Raw genomic sequence first — 17,107 nt, 5'->3', positions numbered from 1 at the left:
AAGCCTCCAAGTCATATCTTCTTATAGTATCAGTCTCTGTCTTCTCTTGTGTGATTCTATGATTTTATATTTTTAAGTTTGTTTCCCTGTTTGTGTCATCTATGGATCTGATGTTTTTAATCAACAAACAAGCATCTGCCTATGATTCTCTGTGTTTTGTGATTATATAGCTCAGAGAATACGAAGCGATGCGAAAGCAAAGGTGCTCATGGACAAGCAGATTTATGTTTTCTATGGATTCTTGCTTTTTCTCGTGAGTTCCACAAATTCTCTTTATTTGTTTGTTTGCTCGATGATGATTGAATTTGCTTTAACCACACCGAAAATAGGGTTTGGAGGATGTTTATTTGGATCAGCCTTTGTTTAAGGCAAGTAGCAGTGCTTTTTTGTGCTTGATGGACGCTTGATGAGTCTTTTTTCTAGGGGAATGGAGGTTCACTGGATCTCCGTCTTTTAGAGAGAAGAAGAAGGCTCTGTCAAGCACTAAGAAGTAGCTAGTTTGGTTTAATCAGAGGAGGATTTGGATTCCTCTTTCAAGCTCTCTCCTGTGGACAAACTTTGGCCTTTCAACTGAGAGCAATCAAGTTTTTTTTCCCCTTTTAATTGATCTATTGATCTGATATTCACCATTAAATCAATGGTAAACAAGAATTAATGTAGCGTATTTTATGCATATTTTTATGGGCTGTAAAAAAATTAAATGGACTAATTTTGGAATAATGGAAGAAAGTTGATATTATTTCATTTCAGTAATTTACCTTGACACAAATTCAAGGATTGAAGAGTCTCTTTTTTCTATTTTTACAATTAGCTCTCGTATATGTTCCACTCCAACGCCCGACCCTTTCAGTGAGAAGGAGAAGGCTTTGGTGCAGCAGAAGGAGAAGGCTTTGGTGCAGCAGAAGGAGAAGGGAGATTGGGAAATAGGAAGGAGAAGAATTTTTCAGCTAGTACTTGATTTGCTGCATCAGAAGGATGAAATGCGTCCCAGAAAACATATTCCTTGCGATTTTTGCATAATTTTGAGTTGGGCAAGCATAAACCTCCAATGCTCGTATCCACATTGCAGCATGATGTGTTTGACACTTTGAAACCTGAGAATGAAAAATCATTATCTAATTCTGAGAATTACTATTAAACATAATAAATAATATGAATTTGAAATTTTGAAATAATGGGTTGCGTTGACCATTTTTTTTTTTTGAAATAATTTGTGTTAAGCTGTGTAATCTAGGTGGTATGACCATAGACTCTGTTAATTCAGTTTTATTGGAAAAGGGAGCACGTGAATAAGCTAGTGAAAGCTGAAATTACCATAAGCTGTAGGATTATTGATCAAATCCAGAACATCTCCATATGTGTCTGCAAACAAGAAATTGGCATTGGGGAGTCGTTGGTTCAGAGTAGTTAAGAGCTTCTGTACTCTGGAGTTGAACTCCAATGTCCATTCATTCACTCGCTTCAAGCATATGCCTTTTTTGGATTTCCTTCTCTGAGAAGGAATGCATCCCAGAGGCCCAAGTCCATGGAAAACTATTTTTCTTGCACCTAGTTGATATAGCCTCTGCAAACCAATCAATTTCAGGACTCAGGACACTCTGAGGGAACAAAGTGTTTATAAGAAAATGGAACTGAAGGAGAATTTCTCACCAGAAGTTGTTGATCTAATGTGGAGATCAAGAGTTCCAGAAATTCATCGGGTGTGTACTGTTGTGCATCTACCAAAAATGGCTGCAGAAAATTGTTCACATAGTCATTGCTGCCTGCAAACACAACCAAAATTAAATGTTTGGGGACGGACTTGTGGCAGAAGCTAAATGTTATGCCAACCTACCAATGCCAATGAAATACAGGGCCTCATTGCAGTGCTTGTTAGCAGCGGCTTCTCCTATTTTCCTCTTGATTACTTCTTTAGTTTTCTTAAAGCAATTAATCTGATCATCAAAGGACAATCTCTGAATCTGTAGTATGTACAAATTACGGAAAAACAATCACATATTTGGAGTTGAAACCGCTAAATAATTCAGTTAAAAGACATAATGTTTTGCAATAAAAATGAAATTACAAAATAAAGTCCCGTATCATTAAGAATTCCTGCTCCACCAGACGCATAATTAACCCCTTTTAGCAATGCATCATCATTCTTTGACAAGGAAAGGTAAGGTGGTGGTGATTGAATCCCAAGTTTTTCAGCTTCAAAGTCCCAGAAAATGAAAGAAAATAAGTTAGCCAGCTTAAGAAAGAGAACATTCATGCTATGGTAAAGAAATAAAATCAGTGAGATGAAGAATATACATATTATATCCCCAATAGTCCTCCCATTTGTGAACCTTCCGGTGGCCTGCCCACCGGAAAAATCAATCCCATACCATGGATAATCAGACCTTGCAAGAGAGTATTGAAGGTAATTATTGTTTCCGACTTCTGTCAACGAGTCACCAAACACATATGTGACTACTGGCGCAGCAGAAACTAGAGAAGTTGTTGCTGATGCAAAAATTAATGCAGCTGCTAAAGCTATCAATTGAACTGTTGCCATCTTCCAATTGCCACTTGATTAATTAATGAATACAAATGTTTAAAGGGAATTGCAATGAGTGGGTGGATTTATAGCATGTTAATGGCGATTCTTGGTAATTTTAGTCATGCCTAGTTCCCCAAGTTTGCACATATTAGGTGATTAATTTCCAAACCATAGAAAATGCTAGTTCTGTATAGGAGGACTCCCATTTTAGAAAGTGTAGATTTTCAAGTTTTTAGTAGTTTATATTTACTCTCTAGCAGTTGGCCAAACTCAGCTCATTAAGTCAGTATTGTTAGTTTTATTAGGTATTGGCCTTTGTAAACCACTTGACTGAACACTTCAAGAAACACTGTCTCATAGGTATAATCTCTGTCTGTTCATTGAACGCAGGGATATGCTTTTCTTGTTTTTCTGGTTCTGCTGATCTTGCTATTCCAAGTCAAGATTTTGTGATGCAATCCAGGGATGAAGAAGAAGAAGAATGCAAATATCATTAAATACCTAAGCATCTAAAATATTATTGCAATTAAATGGACGACTCATTTTTATCTTATAATTATAAAAAGAACTCTCTGGTAATTTTCTTGCAAATTTACAATATATGTGTATCATGTTAGGCATGCCTTTACTCGCAGAAATTTTTTTGTTTTATTGAATTATAGAGGATGTAATACTTTCTTTACCAGTAAAAGAACATGTAATGGTTAATGTCTTGGAATCATCTTAAATATTTTATTTAATTTAGATATAAACAATCATATTTTTTGAGAAATCACATTAAAACAGTAAAAATAATATCTTTTTATTGAATTACTTTTTTTATTCTATAATTTTTGTTTATTTTATTTTTTTACAAATGTTAAGAAAGACAATTTCTTTTATTAATTTTGTATTCATCTTAAAGACATAAAACTTTATTAAATAATAAGAAATATTTTAAAAGATTTCTTGAAAATGAAATAAAATTAAAGAAGGTTATAATAATTATTTTATATGTTATTATAATAAAAAACTAAAATAAATAATAATTTTTTAAAAAATAGATAAAAGTTATAAAATAAGAGTATAAAAGATGGAATACTTTATCGTAAAAAAAATACATATAATGGTTAATGTCTTGGAATAGTTTTAAGTATTTTTTTAATTTAAATATATAATTATTATATTTTTTGAAAAATCACAACGCATATCCGTCCGTTTCATATTTTTATCTATTTTAATTTTTCACATATATTAAAAAATATAATTTTTTTATTAAATTTTTAGTTATATTTATTTTAAAAATATTAAATTTTATTAAATGTTAAAAAATATTTTAAATAGTTATAACCATTAATAATTGATTATTTTAAAAATAAAATAAAATAAATTATAATAATTAATTTAAAAAAAATAAATAAAAATTATAAAATGAAAAAATAATGATAATTAAAAATTAATAAAGCCTTCATGTAAATTAAAAATATAAAAATAATAAAAATAAAAAAATCGTGTTGAAAAAGCAACTACTATAAAGGAATAAATGAAAATAAAATAATTACAGTAGCTAATTAGCAACTGTAATTTTAAAACAAAATTTAAAGTTAAAAAGTAGATATAGAAAAAGTAAAAGAGGAGACTTTTACGAGTTAAATATGAAATTGCCGTAAGCAATTAGGATAGTTGAACCACCTTAATGCGTAATTTCATTGGCAGAATAGTTAAGATCCATCTGGAACATTTCGTAGAGAAGCATGAGTCCTTTTTATTTGGCCTAACATCTCAATTTTATCTGATTGGATCTTTTAATTTTAATTAATTGTTATATATTAATTAGAATGTCAAATTTATTTATTATATAAATAACACTAATAAAAATTTAAATTTAAAATCTCCCATCTACATAAATGACTTTCAATACTTATATTATTTCATTTAAAATTTAAAATTTAAAATTTATAGATTAAATATTTTTAATTTATTATAAACATTATATTTTATTCTAATATAATTAAATAAACATGAAATAATCAATAAATCGCACAAAATGAAATTATAAGACAGAAAGAAACTACACGAAATAATTCCAATGCAAATAAGAGAGAAAAATTCAATAAAAAGGGGTAAAATTCAAACAACAAATGACAAACAAAATGAGAAGCACAAATATTAGTAGCACTTTTGGGAATGATGAGGAAAGTCTTAGGGTGCGACGGCTGAGCTCACCGTCACACTCACACAAGTAGCATCATCGTATTCGTAGCCATTATAGGAAAGTTTCGCCCTTCCAGAGTTGGGTTTTCGACGCTTACGGTTGTGAAATGAAATCGATGGTTACGACTGATGTGACTTTCTGGCAGCCAGTGGTTTGCCAAGGATACAACTTATCCTCTGTACGAATAATAAAAGGCTCTACTAAGTAATTATTTTAAACACGGTTATTAGTGTTTTTATCGAGTAAAATACTATTCCTTCTGCTTTATAATTTTTATTATTTTAAAACTATTTTTTTTAAATTATAATAATATATAATTTTATTTAATTATCTTATTTAAAAAAAAATTAATTTTTTTATTATTTAATAAAATTTAATATATTTAATATGAATATATTTAAAAAATAATAAAAAAATTATATTATTTAATACGTGTAAAAAAATAAAATAGATAAAAATTATAAAAAAAATATTAACTTTTGTTAAATATTTGGTAACTATCATTAAAATTATTAATAAATATTAAAATAATTATTGTCTTGATAATTTTTATCTATATATATTTTTTTGGCATTAAAATGGTTTTCTAGCATTACACTCTTACCGAAAAAGGCTCTTTTTATAAGGATTTGAGACATCGATGTGGGAGTAAAATATAAAGGTGTTTTTTTTTTTCCACGTATCAGTTAAATGGCAAACTGATGACTTAGTGATCCAATGCAAGATTTTACTCGCTAGTGGGTGTGACAGTTAAAAAGATATTCAGAGAAGCAAATTCAGTTACGGATTATTTGGCAAAGAATGGAGCTGTAGATTCTACTGGTTTATGTTGGCTGAACTCAGCACCCATAGGTGTTCATTATCTTCTTTTAACTAATACTCTTGGTATTATAAGACCACGAGGATTGTAATTGGGTTAATTCCCTCATTTGATTGAAAAAATGTATTAAGGTGTTTTTTGCTTTTATATTAATGGGAAACATTAAAAATATGGATGCAAGAATTAATACGTAAACTTTATTAATCTTAGACTAAGTAATGGCATCTGTGTTATGTCCTAAGGCTGAAGACAAGCATCCAGAATCTCCAGATTGTATTTCCAAAACAAAAATATTTACAACTCCTTGCATCAATTGTCAACTTCATTTCTCTCTCTCTCTCTCTCTCTTTCTCCCCAACCAGCCACTAGGACCAGCTCACCTTCCGTGTGAACTGCCATTAAAGTTTCTTTCGCAAATCCTCTGTTATGAAGCTTCTTCCATAATCGATTACCCATTTTCTTCCTCCTCTTATTAAATCCAGAAGGATTCATATTCTTATCTCCTTCAGTGGACAAGCACCCGCCTTTTTTATGCTCCGAATTTCAAGGATAGCACCCTCCAGCTTCCAATTAGATCCCAACCGCGTTTTGCGCTCCTGTTTTTCCATTTTCAGTCTAAATGTCAGTCGCATGTGGAGTAGAATGCGTGGTCGTTTTAGGCTGCATGCGATGGGCCTGGAAGCGCTGCACCTATGTGGGCTCCGACGATAGTGCTTCCTGGACTTCGGCCACTAAGGACGAATTCGAACCAGTTCCTCGAATCTGCAGCATAATCCTCTCTGTCTACGAGACCGACACCGAACATCCCCAGTTCTCATCGCCTCTCGATGCCAAGTGTCTAATCAAGAGAGTTACCTACGAGCAGACCCTCGGTCGTGCGCCTCCTTATATCATCTATGTCGATCATGAACACAGAGAAATCGTGCTTGCAATTCGTGGGTTAAATTTGATCAAGGAAAGCGACTACAAATTGCTGTTGGACAATCGACTGGGGATGCAAAAGTTTGATGGGGGTTATGTGCATCATGGGTTATTGAAGTCTGCAGTATGGTTGTTGAATGAAGAGCGAGAGACATTGAAGGATCTCTGGGAGAAAAATGGGAAGGAATACACTATGGTGTTTGCTGGACATTCTCTGGGGTCTGGTGTGGCTGCCTTGTTGACGATTATTGCTGTGAATCATGGAGATCAATTAGGAGGAATTCCCAGGAACAAAATCAGGTGTTATGCTGTGGCTCCAGCTCGATGTATGTCACTTAACTTGGCGGTTAAGTACGCAGATGTGATTCACTCCATTGTGCTGCAGGTTACTACCTGATTTAGATACTTGTGTGCCTGTCTCTTATCTTTGGTTTTTCTCTTAGCTCATGATTCAATTGAAGCTGTTGATTGTGATCGTTTTGATGGTTTCTTGAATTTACTGATAATCTTGGCTTCATGGTATCAACAATCAATGAGGATAGGATTTTTTATTTTATTTTTTTGTGGGGGTTGGGGGTTACATGGGGAAAGAAAGCAAAGAACAGCACTAATCTGCAAATCCATTAATCTCTCTAAAGACGTCGGGATATCTGAGTTCCCCATCCAACCGTAATAAGTTCTAAATAACATTGGAGACCAATCTGAACATGAAGGGCTCCTCCAAAAAATGACTGAAGAACCATCACATTCCGCCATTATTATATTCAAGCACAGTTGATGGGCTAACTCTAAACCCTTACCTATATAGACCATAATTCTGCCCCTAAAACTGAAGAGACAATCGTCTGTAACTTGCCAAAGCATCTAGGATAATCGTCTAACAGAGTTTCATATCACAAGAGACCAATTCATAGTTGATCTTGGAGATTGATGTTCAAGCTTAGATATAGCTGAATGTCTATTTATTTTGGTCTCTTAGCCAAAGAAATGAAGTAGAATGAGGATTTTGAATCTGCGAATCTATGTTTCAAATTTATAATTATTTTATAGACTCTTTTATCCATCTAGGTTTTGTTGCAAGCCTATTTTCTTTTACTCATTTGTCTACTAACATTTCTCTTCTGAGCTACATTTGTGTCAAAGTCATTTAGATTCTGATTCTTTTTGATGTTATATATATTCTGATTCTTTTTGATGTTATATATATTCAACTCTGTTTTAGTATTACTGAGCTCTACTTTGACATAATCTTGTTATTCTTATCCAGGATGATTTCTTACCAAGAACAGCTACTCCACTGGAAGATATTTTTAAATCAGTATTCTGGTTTGTTTTTTTTTCTCCAATAACTTAATGCAGGCTAGTTATGTTTTTCATTCTACTATACAAAATCATCTCCCTTTCAGACTTAGTGGAGTGAATTATCATCATTATCTTTTAAATCGGGTGCTCTCGCTTTTGTACAGCTTGCCTTGCTTGCTATTTTTGGTTTGCTTGAGGGATACCTTCATACCAGAAGGAAGAAAACTTAGAGATCCAAGAAGACTGTATGCACCTGGACGAATGTATCATATTGTAGAGAGAAAGTTTTGCAGGTAACATGTTCAATTAGTAGACTATAGCAATCTGCCTTAAGCTTGATCAGACTACTATTTTGTAACATGTCCCTTCTTAATGTGCTTATTGAGCTGTTAATTAACTTAATCTTAAGTTGAGCTGAGTTGTACTTCTGCCCTTTTGCATGGTCATATTCTTGAGGTCCTAATTGTTCATAATTAGAATGTCAATATGTTTCTTATGTCAATCACGTCATAGCATGTATCATGGGGTTGATTAGTTACTTGTTAATGTATTTCATTGTTGACTTGATACTGGCATAGGTTGGTCCTTTTTACTCTTAGAATGCCCTTCTTGTTACGCTTTCAACCCCAACCATAATCTGGTGTCAATGGCATCCATCCTTTCTTGAACGAAAAATCTGATTTTCTGAGTTTGTGAAAGCTACTGATTCTTTCTTAATGTGTTTTTGTGATATAAGTGCAAATTAATAATTGACCTAGCAATTTTGTGAGCTGAATTTCATTTATTTATTTAAATGTGAAATCTTTTTGAAGCTTTTCCATGTGATTCTTTGCTATTATTCTCCCTGACGTTATCTACTAGCGGAGGACATTATTTGCATAATAGCTTATTTATGTGTCATGCTTTTCTCGAGGCTCTGGACCTATGATGATGGGTGTTGGAGCAGACCTCTTGCAAATGTAACTTTAAACTAGATGAAACCAAAGAAGACATTTTATACAGCCGACTTCAACTACAACGGGATAAGGCTTTGTTGAGTTCTGTCCTAAACTTTGTTCCTTGTTCTCTGTCACAGATGTGGGAGGTTTCCTCCAGAGGTCAGAACTGCCATTCCTGTAGATGGAAGATTCGAACACATCGTCTTATCATGTAATGCCACATCTGATCATGCAATTATTTGGATTAAAAGGGAGTCAGAGAAGGCCTTGCAGGTAACATTTTCTCTTTGAACTTTGAAGTAATTTTGGTGCTCTCTGACATTATTTCATATTAGAAAGCAGTAATTCTGGGATTATCTTTTCTAAAATAGACTTGCGTTTGCACTCACTAACTCGGTGCAACAGCCTTTTTGTCTTTAGCTATTCAATATATTATATATATATATATATATATACGTATGCAAATTTCTCTGTTGAATGAAAGGAATTTTACTATAGTATTCAGCTACCTGAGGACTTTCAGGCTAACCTCTAACCTTGAGAACCTGCCTCTCAATATGATGATACACCAGCAAGTCAATTTGTAGTTGGCTTTTGTGTATGTGTGTGAGAGAAATTTTACTTCTTTCTGCCCTTGTCATTTTACTAAATAAATTTGTTGGTCTATTTTATGATATGAAGTGCTGTTTTTAGCTTCCTTCATTGATATAGTCTCTCCTTTAGTGTGCTTTTGGTTTTCCTCCCTATGAAAGAAGGAAGCAGCTCCCACCCTTCAATCTGTGCTCGATAGTTGAACCTGGTCTTCCCATTTATATTAGATGAGTTATGCCACATGGGCATTTAGCCACCATCACCTATATATTTCATGAGTCTATTGTTTCAGCCAAGTATTTTTTGGAACCTTTAGTGCTAACAAACATGAAATTAACTCATGCAAGATAACCAAAGTTGCTTCTATATAGTAATTTTATTGTTTATGTAATTGTGTCTGCATATCACTGTCAGATCAGAAGGAGCTTTCCCTTTAAACTTCTGGGGCTTGACATTTTTCTGTTGTATATTTAAAGACAGTCGACATTTTTAATTCATTGACCATCTGCAGACAATGATGGAAAGCAGTTCTGAAACTGTGACCACTCCTCCGAAAGTACAGAAAGTGGAGAGGTTACAGACACTTGAAAAAGAACACCAATATGCAATAGAAAGAGCTGTTAGTTTGAATATACCACATGCTGAGAGCATCACAGAGACAGAACCTATAGAGGCAGAGTCTTCCCATGGGGAGCATGAAGGCGTACATGCTTCAGAAACTAAATCAAAGCCCAGCTTTGCAAGGACAAAGTGGGATGAACTGCTTAATAAAGTGTTAGAGAAGAATGGGTTGGATGAGCTGGCTGCAAAGAAAGATGCAAATGCCCCCAAATAACAACCATTGCTTATCGTCGGTACACATGCATTGAAAGATATGTAGTGTGTTATTTGTTCAGTTTTGTACCCACGTTTCTGAATGTCGCTGTTTGTATATCTTCTTGTATAAGATAACTTGCAAAAATTATAGGAAATTATAGAGATACAAAAAATGCAACGTCACTAATTTCCTTTTTATTGTGATTACTAAACAACAGTGCGCTCAATATAACAGAATTAAATGACGATCGGTAAGGAACGGGTACTTCAACAAAGACGCTCTGGGTCAGGGGAGGCATTTCATCAGTCCTGGAATGTGGGACAGCTCTATGGACAATTAGGGTTGAGTTGTAATGCTTTTGATTATTTTTGTTTGTTTTTATAGGCTTCGAATTTAAATACAGAGGTATGCTTGGGAACCATTATGTCTCTGTGGTAATGAGTATTTGGCCCAGTTGTTGTACCTGGGGAGTCTTGTCCACGCCTTGATGTGGTTGACTCCTAAATGATCGACGAGGAAGCTAGGAGCTCTGCTCCACCAGCCTCCTTTAGGCAGTTGGACTTCTATTTATATACCGCTCTGTTGGATGGAATTTGGATCAGCTGAGCAAATTATTAAATTCACCCGGTATATGTTATGTGCATCCTCGTTCCTCGTTTATAAAGAGAACATTACTATTCATAATTTAAAGAAAAATTTAATTTTTGTGAGTGAAATTACACAACCGCGTGGTACACCTTGCTGATTAATAGTGCACAACGTTTTATCCTCAGGAAAAAGCAACAATGAGGATTTGAAGTGACTAAAACTTCTAAATCGATTTTCCCTCTCCCTCTTTTTAAACTTTGGAATTTATTCTTTCCTGATCTTCGGCTTTTAGTACCTTGTGTTTGGGCTTCAAAAGTTTTTTTTTATCTTTTTTATTTTTTAGTTTAGAGCTTGTACCATGTATGAGCCTTAGCATGGTTCCTACTAATTAAACCATTTTATCTTTTGAGAAAAAAAAGTGAGTAGTCTTTTATCCATTTTGCTTCCACCAACTTCCTTTTTTCCTCCAAATCTACCAACCCCATTTAGCGCTAATAAAATGTAGAGTGTCATATAACTAACGAGTTATAAAATAAATAAAAAAATCCAAATCACCTATTAGAGTGAGGAAAAATTCTTTTTTTTTTTTTATTTTCTCTATTGAAAAAATTAATTATTTTGCTTTTCTGAGCGTGAAGAAATCTCTACCTAGTTTAGAGAGTGGGTTACACACTTCTTAACTCCATGAGTATTAATATTTTTCTTTTGAATTTCTTAAATTCAATTATATATGTTGATGGTTTCAATCATATTTGCATTGTGTGCATTTTTTTATGTGTTTTTTTTGATATTTTCTTATAAAATGAATGGCTTTTACTTCATTTAGCTTTTTTGAGAAGAACGAGTTAGTTGGGATGCTTTTTACTTTTCCTCTTCTATATCTACTCCATCACATATATTATTGCAAGCTCATGATTTCTTATTAGGGAGGGATTTGCTTTTTTTTTTTTGGTATATAGTGTTTCTAATGTTTAAATTCACTCTCATGATAATCTACTCTTAAAAATTATCTATGCCACCGCTATCCTGAATGACAATACTCTTATTCTTCTAATTGCTATTGGTTCTAATATAGCCATATAATTACTTGACTTCTCCACCTCAGGTGGTTTTTCATAGTGAACCTAATATAGCTATATAAATTACTCGACTTCTCCACCTCTAATAGTTTTCCATGGTGAGCATAACTTAATGATTGTGAGTATAAGAGATGAGGGAACTAGCAGTAGAGGAGATTTACAGCTGTTTAGATGCCCTTAGTTGTTCAGCTTTTAGTAGTGTTGTATATTTGCTCTACATCAATGAAATTAGATTCTTATTTTTGATAAAAAAAGAAAAAGTTAATGACAAAAAAAAAATCCTACTTTTTAATTTTATTATAATTATATTTATATTTTTTATCCATTGAAATATCACATTTTAAAATTATCTCAATTGTATTCGCCTTTATTTACAGTTACATTTTTATTTTTTATCAATTAAATTTTATTCTACTTATAAATAAAAATTTATAAAATTACTTTTTTTATTATTAAATATATTTAAAAATTATTATTATTATTATTATTTATTTAATTTTTATCAATAATTTTATAATAATAATAATTTATTTTAATTTTATTTTGATTAATAATTTTATAATAATAATAATTTATTTTAATTTTATTTTGACTAAAATTATTATTAATCAATTTTTCTTAAATTTGTAAAATCTATTAAGCATTACTTTTAAAACTATAGTTAAGAAAATAATATGATTAAATACATTAATTATAAAATATTAAAAAATAATTTAAAATGATATTTAATATGATTTAATTTAAAAATATTAAAAATAATAAACTAATATTTTAAAATATTCTTTTTTAAATAATTTTTTTTAATTCTCAAATATAATATTAATCTATAATTTTTTTAAAATTATATTAATATTTAAAATAAATTAATAAAATAAATAATTATTAAAAAAATTATATACATTTTATTTTATTATAATTCTATTTAAATTATTATTAATTTTACTCTAAAATTTTTTAAAATAATTTTATTTTCATTAATTTTTAACGATAGTTTTAAAAAATTAAATTTTAATTGAAAAAAATATAATATATAATTATAACAAAATAAAAATATATAATTTTTTTAACCATTAATTAAAAAGAAAAAAAAAAAAGGACTGCAGAATCACTAATGAATAATAATTTCCATCACTACAAATTTCTTGACATTCAAGGGCAGATCCAGCAATGGACCAAGTTCCTCACCTTAAAAGAAAGAATTTGGACACCCAATTGAGATATCGAAGATCTCGCAATATTATTAATGACCGGTACAAATTTTCCATCCACGTGCAAAGTTGTAAGTATTACTGTTGCAACTACACTGGAGAAAACTTCACCAAAGGAAAGGAACCATTATGAAAAAACTATTTTCCTTCGAGCATTCTACAACGAAGACCTGTGCTTACCGTATATATCTTATAGATCGCCTATGACGATAAAGGGACACAAATCACATAAACGCGATTAAGCTAGCCATCATTGCAGTACAGACCTACTAACCTCCCGTTTAGTATATATATAGATTGACCACATACACGAATGAAAATAAAGCAAACTGGAAGAGCTAATAAAACCCCCAAAATCACTCATCTTCATTTACAATAACAACAAAGTTGGCAGATATGGAATACTGAAATTAAAGCACTAAGCAAAACAAAGAGATGCCATCACCATCAGAAAAATACTACTATAGGACTGATACTGAGGTATTTCACTTTGCACATCTTAAGAGTTCACTATGTTTGCATGGCTTCAGCATGATAGTTCTCCAATTCCTTGTCGAGGTCATCTGCTGACTTCACAAAAGGTTGCTTCTTCCCACGACCACGACCCCGACCCCGACCTTGACCTTGACCTTGCCCACGGCCTCGACCATTTCTCAAACCCCCACGACGGTTCTGACTGCTCAAAGATCCAGCACTGCATAATCAGGATCATGAATATGCAACATATCATTCAAATATTTCACACCAGCAAGTGAGAAGCATTCAAAAAGGATAATGAACCATGACATCATTCATTGATCCTTAACATATCTAAAGCCTTACCCAGAACCACGGTTACTTGGAGCAGCAGCTCTCACACGACCTGGTCCAGGCCTGCATAATCATATTGCCATGTGTCAATGGAATTTCACAACAAATACTAAATGGCACAATGAAACATATTTAATCATAAGCTAGGATACACTTCTAAGACAGTTATCCACACATTATAAATGACTCGAGCATAACACACAGCAAGAATTAAACAACCAAATGCAATACAAGTGATACGGACTAAGATTATATCACACAAATTAATTTCCATGACTACAATTTTACAGAGCTGCATTCCATTTTATTTCATACCATCTAGAGAAGTGAATAAAAACATCTCACAGTTCGCCAGGAGAATTCACAACACTGAGCAACTGCAATAAATTTGCCTTTATCCTTTCAATAATTCGTGTCATTTAAATTATAGCTGAAAAAAGATGCAAAACAAATTACTTACGTCATAACAACTGTCCGCTTCCTCCTTCCATCCACTCCAGTCACATTGACTCTAGCCGAGAAAGGCATTTCTGCACTGGCACCCACAATTTCAATCTTCATGGGTTTGCCATCTAGAAGTACATTGTTATACTTCTTAAGAGCTGCAAAGGCATCACTTCTTCTTGTATAAACTACTTCAGCGGAACCCTGAAACCAATATTCAAACATAAAATTCCTTCTCAAAAGAGATTGCTTAACTAGGACATCTGGCATTTAAAGTTAATTAAAAAAAAAGTCACTGAACATAGAACTTACACTAGGGCGACCATTCTTGTCATAATGAACAGCATATCTTTTCAGATCCCCTATCTCTGAGAAGAGTTCCTGAATTTCAGGAGAATGTGTTTTAGAAATCCATTGCACATATCATCTAAGATGAAAACATTTAGCTCTTGAGTTGTACCCTTATATCTTCATTGGAGACTCCATAATCCAAGTTTGAAACATATAACTTGGTACCAATTTCTACTCCAGTTATTCCAGCAGCTCTAATGCTATCTTCAAGCAAATCATGCTGCCAAGGCAAACTCCTGATTCTGCGTGGAGGCTGATGAAAGCAAATAGAATACATCAGCTTATGACCATATAACAAGATCACCATTCTTCAATATCAATCTCAGTACAAATTCTGATAAGATTAAAGAAACTGCAGATTAGTAAAAATCTCAAGCAACCATGTAGCCAAACTTCAGGAAATTGATCTAACTGATGATAGACAGAAGTAAAGAATTCAACCCACTGCATATGTAAACTGGTGTTATGGTGTATGTGAGAACTCCAGTTCTGAAGTTAAGCGAAGGAAGCTCCTTTGCGAAAACACCATGAACTAGGAGAGAAACTGGGATCTGGCATCGAAGAAACTTTGCATAGCAAGAGGATCCACCACAAACTCCCCCATCTAAATAAGTAGTACATCAAATACTACAACTATATAAGATGGAAGAGTCTAAAAGTGAACTGAGGTTATGCTACTGGTGAGATCCATTCCAGAATACTCAACTAATGAAGCCCCTTTGGCATTAAGTGCTAATAATTAGCAATGACAACTTAAATGAGGACCCAGACAAGCTTCCACATTTACTTTATGAGATCAGATCTGTGGCAAATCCTCATTAGTCAATATATAGTCCAGATAACCCACAAATTCTAGAAAATCCTTCAATGTAATGATAAAATTGTAACAGCCACAAAGATTTGTTGGCTGAGGCCGAAATGAGCTTCTCCATGATCGACAATAAAATACACAACAGATCCACTGTATTTTGATTTTTTAAATCATAACTAGAGATCCCCTTGCAGTTGGATTTCTTAGGCATATCAGAAAATCATACGCATATACTATCCACAATTTTGAGCTTGCCTTGGCAATTGTGTATTGTGCCGGACGAGAATTCACTGAAAGAGGACCTTTACGAACTGCTCCAACCATTCTTCCACCATTGAAAGGCCCACCTGGGCCACGGCCTCGGCGGGGCCTACCACGCCCTCTACCTCTCTCTCGGTTCTTCTTTATAATGTCATCAAGAGACATATCCACAGAAGTAGCCATTAAATATGTAGCAAAAGCACAATCTTCTTAGGAGAAAATTAGTGAGAAGACCTGCAATTAGATATGAACAAGCCGCAATGCAAATTAGTAAAAAATATATATTGTTCTCACACACTCCATTGGTCCAAGAAAATTCAACTTGTGGGTGCACAACTATATGGATCTCATATTGAAGTGTCGTAACAGAAATAGATGCACCATCTACTGGCATATAAACAAGTCAAGATAACAGATTATAAAAAAACTATTCATTTTACTGGTTAAAATCTTTTCTACACTTCACATCCAAAAATAAGAAGCTTCAGTTATTCCCCAATATAAGAACGATCTCGCAAAAGCAGAGACTCACAAACTTTCTACTGAATCATTAAGCCCGCGAAAATATTACATAATTTACACAGTTATCTAAACAAGCTAATAAAGCAAATAATAACACACCCACACAATAAAGAAAACTCTGTCCCTTACCGCAGTTTTCTTCACATCCAAAGACGAAGGTGCATATACATCAATTTAATATTTCACTATCTCCAAAATAGGGCTTATACAATCAAATAACTAAAACATTTTTTTCTTTTAAAAAAAATGAAATTCATAGCCATAAACAACCCTAAAAACTGATTTGCTAATAAAAAATATAGAGAGAACTCTACTGACACTATAATCCGAAACCCTAAGCTTCTATCCGAAAATACCCACTATCAAACGCACCACAGATTAAAAAAAACGTAAATTCCTTTGTGAAACAAAAAAAGGAGGGACATACCCGCAGTGGAAGATAATCAAAAGATCGGTGGTACAAGGGGAGAGAAGCAACCGATCTAGAGTCGGACTTGAGAGGGAGGTGGATGAATTAGAGTTTTGAGAGAGATATTTATAAAGATTAGTGGCTTCTGGAGATTTGAGAAGCGCGAACGAGAGAATAGTTTCAAAGGAAGCAGGAGTGGAATTTGTGGGGCTTTTGGGATTCTGGCTTAGGGCTTATTTTCTGAGAAGGTGATTGAGGATTTCCTTCCTTCTGAGGTAAAACGCGTTAAAGAGATTGTGCTTTATAGCGCCCTCTTGCATTAGGGCTTCGTGTCTATCTTCGCAATAAGGGGGCCTTCGGTCGATGTTCTGCGCGCCCAATCACATCGTAACACGTAGATCCATATATTTGTCTTCATCGCAAAATTTACACTTTGATTCCTAAATTTTACTACTACTAACGAATTAGTCCCTCAATTTTACAAATTCAACTATCTAATTAAAATTGAGAAGGGATA

General features: G+C 33.1%; 3 protein-coding genes across 6 annotated transcripts; 1 reads left to right on the top strand and 2 right to left on the bottom strand.

The window, feature by feature from the left end:
- Positions 1-563: 563 nt before the first annotated feature.
- LOC110608462 (GDSL esterase/lipase At5g37690) lies at positions 564-2,590 on the bottom strand. Its single transcript, XM_021747685.2, has 6 exons — positions 2,296-2,590; positions 2,066-2,193; positions 1,835-1,961; positions 1,651-1,763; positions 1,315-1,564; positions 564-1,094 (listed from the first exon to the last, which is right to left on the bottom strand). The coding sequence occupies exons 1-6, from the start codon at positions 2,537-2,539 to the stop codon at positions 847-849; spliced, it is 1,110 nt and encodes a 369-aa protein (XP_021603377.1). The 5' UTR covers positions 2,540-2,590; the 3' UTR covers positions 564-846.
- A 3,228-nt stretch (positions 2,591-5,818) lies between these two features.
- On the top strand, positions 5,819-10,527 carry LOC110609889. The gene is made up of 5 exons (XM_021749721.2): positions 5,819-6,844; positions 7,727-7,785; positions 7,926-8,054; positions 8,837-8,972; positions 9,802-10,527. The coding sequence occupies exons 1-5, from the start codon at positions 6,158-6,160 to the stop codon at positions 10,123-10,125; spliced, it is 1,335 nt and encodes a 444-aa protein (XP_021605413.1). The 5' UTR covers positions 5,819-6,157; the 3' UTR covers positions 10,126-10,527.
- Positions 10,528-13,186: 2,659 nt separating this feature from the next.
- On the bottom strand, positions 13,187-16,878 carry LOC110609130 (THO complex subunit 4D). 4 transcript variants are annotated; one of them, XM_043954043.1, is made up of 7 exons: positions 16,609-16,878; positions 15,029-15,893; positions 14,697-14,921; positions 14,549-14,617; positions 14,253-14,440; positions 13,805-13,855; positions 13,187-13,676 (listed from the first exon to the last, which is right to left on the bottom strand). In XM_043954043.1, the coding sequence occupies exons 3-7, from the start codon at positions 14,892-14,894 to the stop codon at positions 13,493-13,495; spliced, it is 690 nt and encodes a 229-aa protein (XP_043809978.1). In that variant the 5' UTR covers positions 14,895-14,921; positions 15,029-15,893; positions 16,609-16,878; the 3' UTR covers positions 13,187-13,492. The 4 variants fall into 4 exon arrangements, with proteins under 4 accessions (XP_043809978.1, XP_021604181.1, XP_021604179.1 ...); XM_021748489.2 differs by having other exon boundaries at positions 15,033-15,893; XM_021748487.2 differs by having other exon boundaries at positions 14,697-14,840; positions 15,654-15,893.
- Positions 16,879-17,107: the final 229 nt, after the last annotated feature.

This window comes from Manihot esculenta, chromosome 2, assembly GCF_001659605.2.
Source record: "Manihot esculenta cultivar AM560-2 chromosome 2, M.esculenta_v8, whole genome shotgun sequence".
Lineage (NCBI taxonomy): Eukaryota > Viridiplantae > Streptophyta > Magnoliopsida > Malpighiales > Euphorbiaceae > Manihot > Manihot esculenta.
This window is presented reverse-complemented; position numbering and strand designations above follow the sequence as displayed.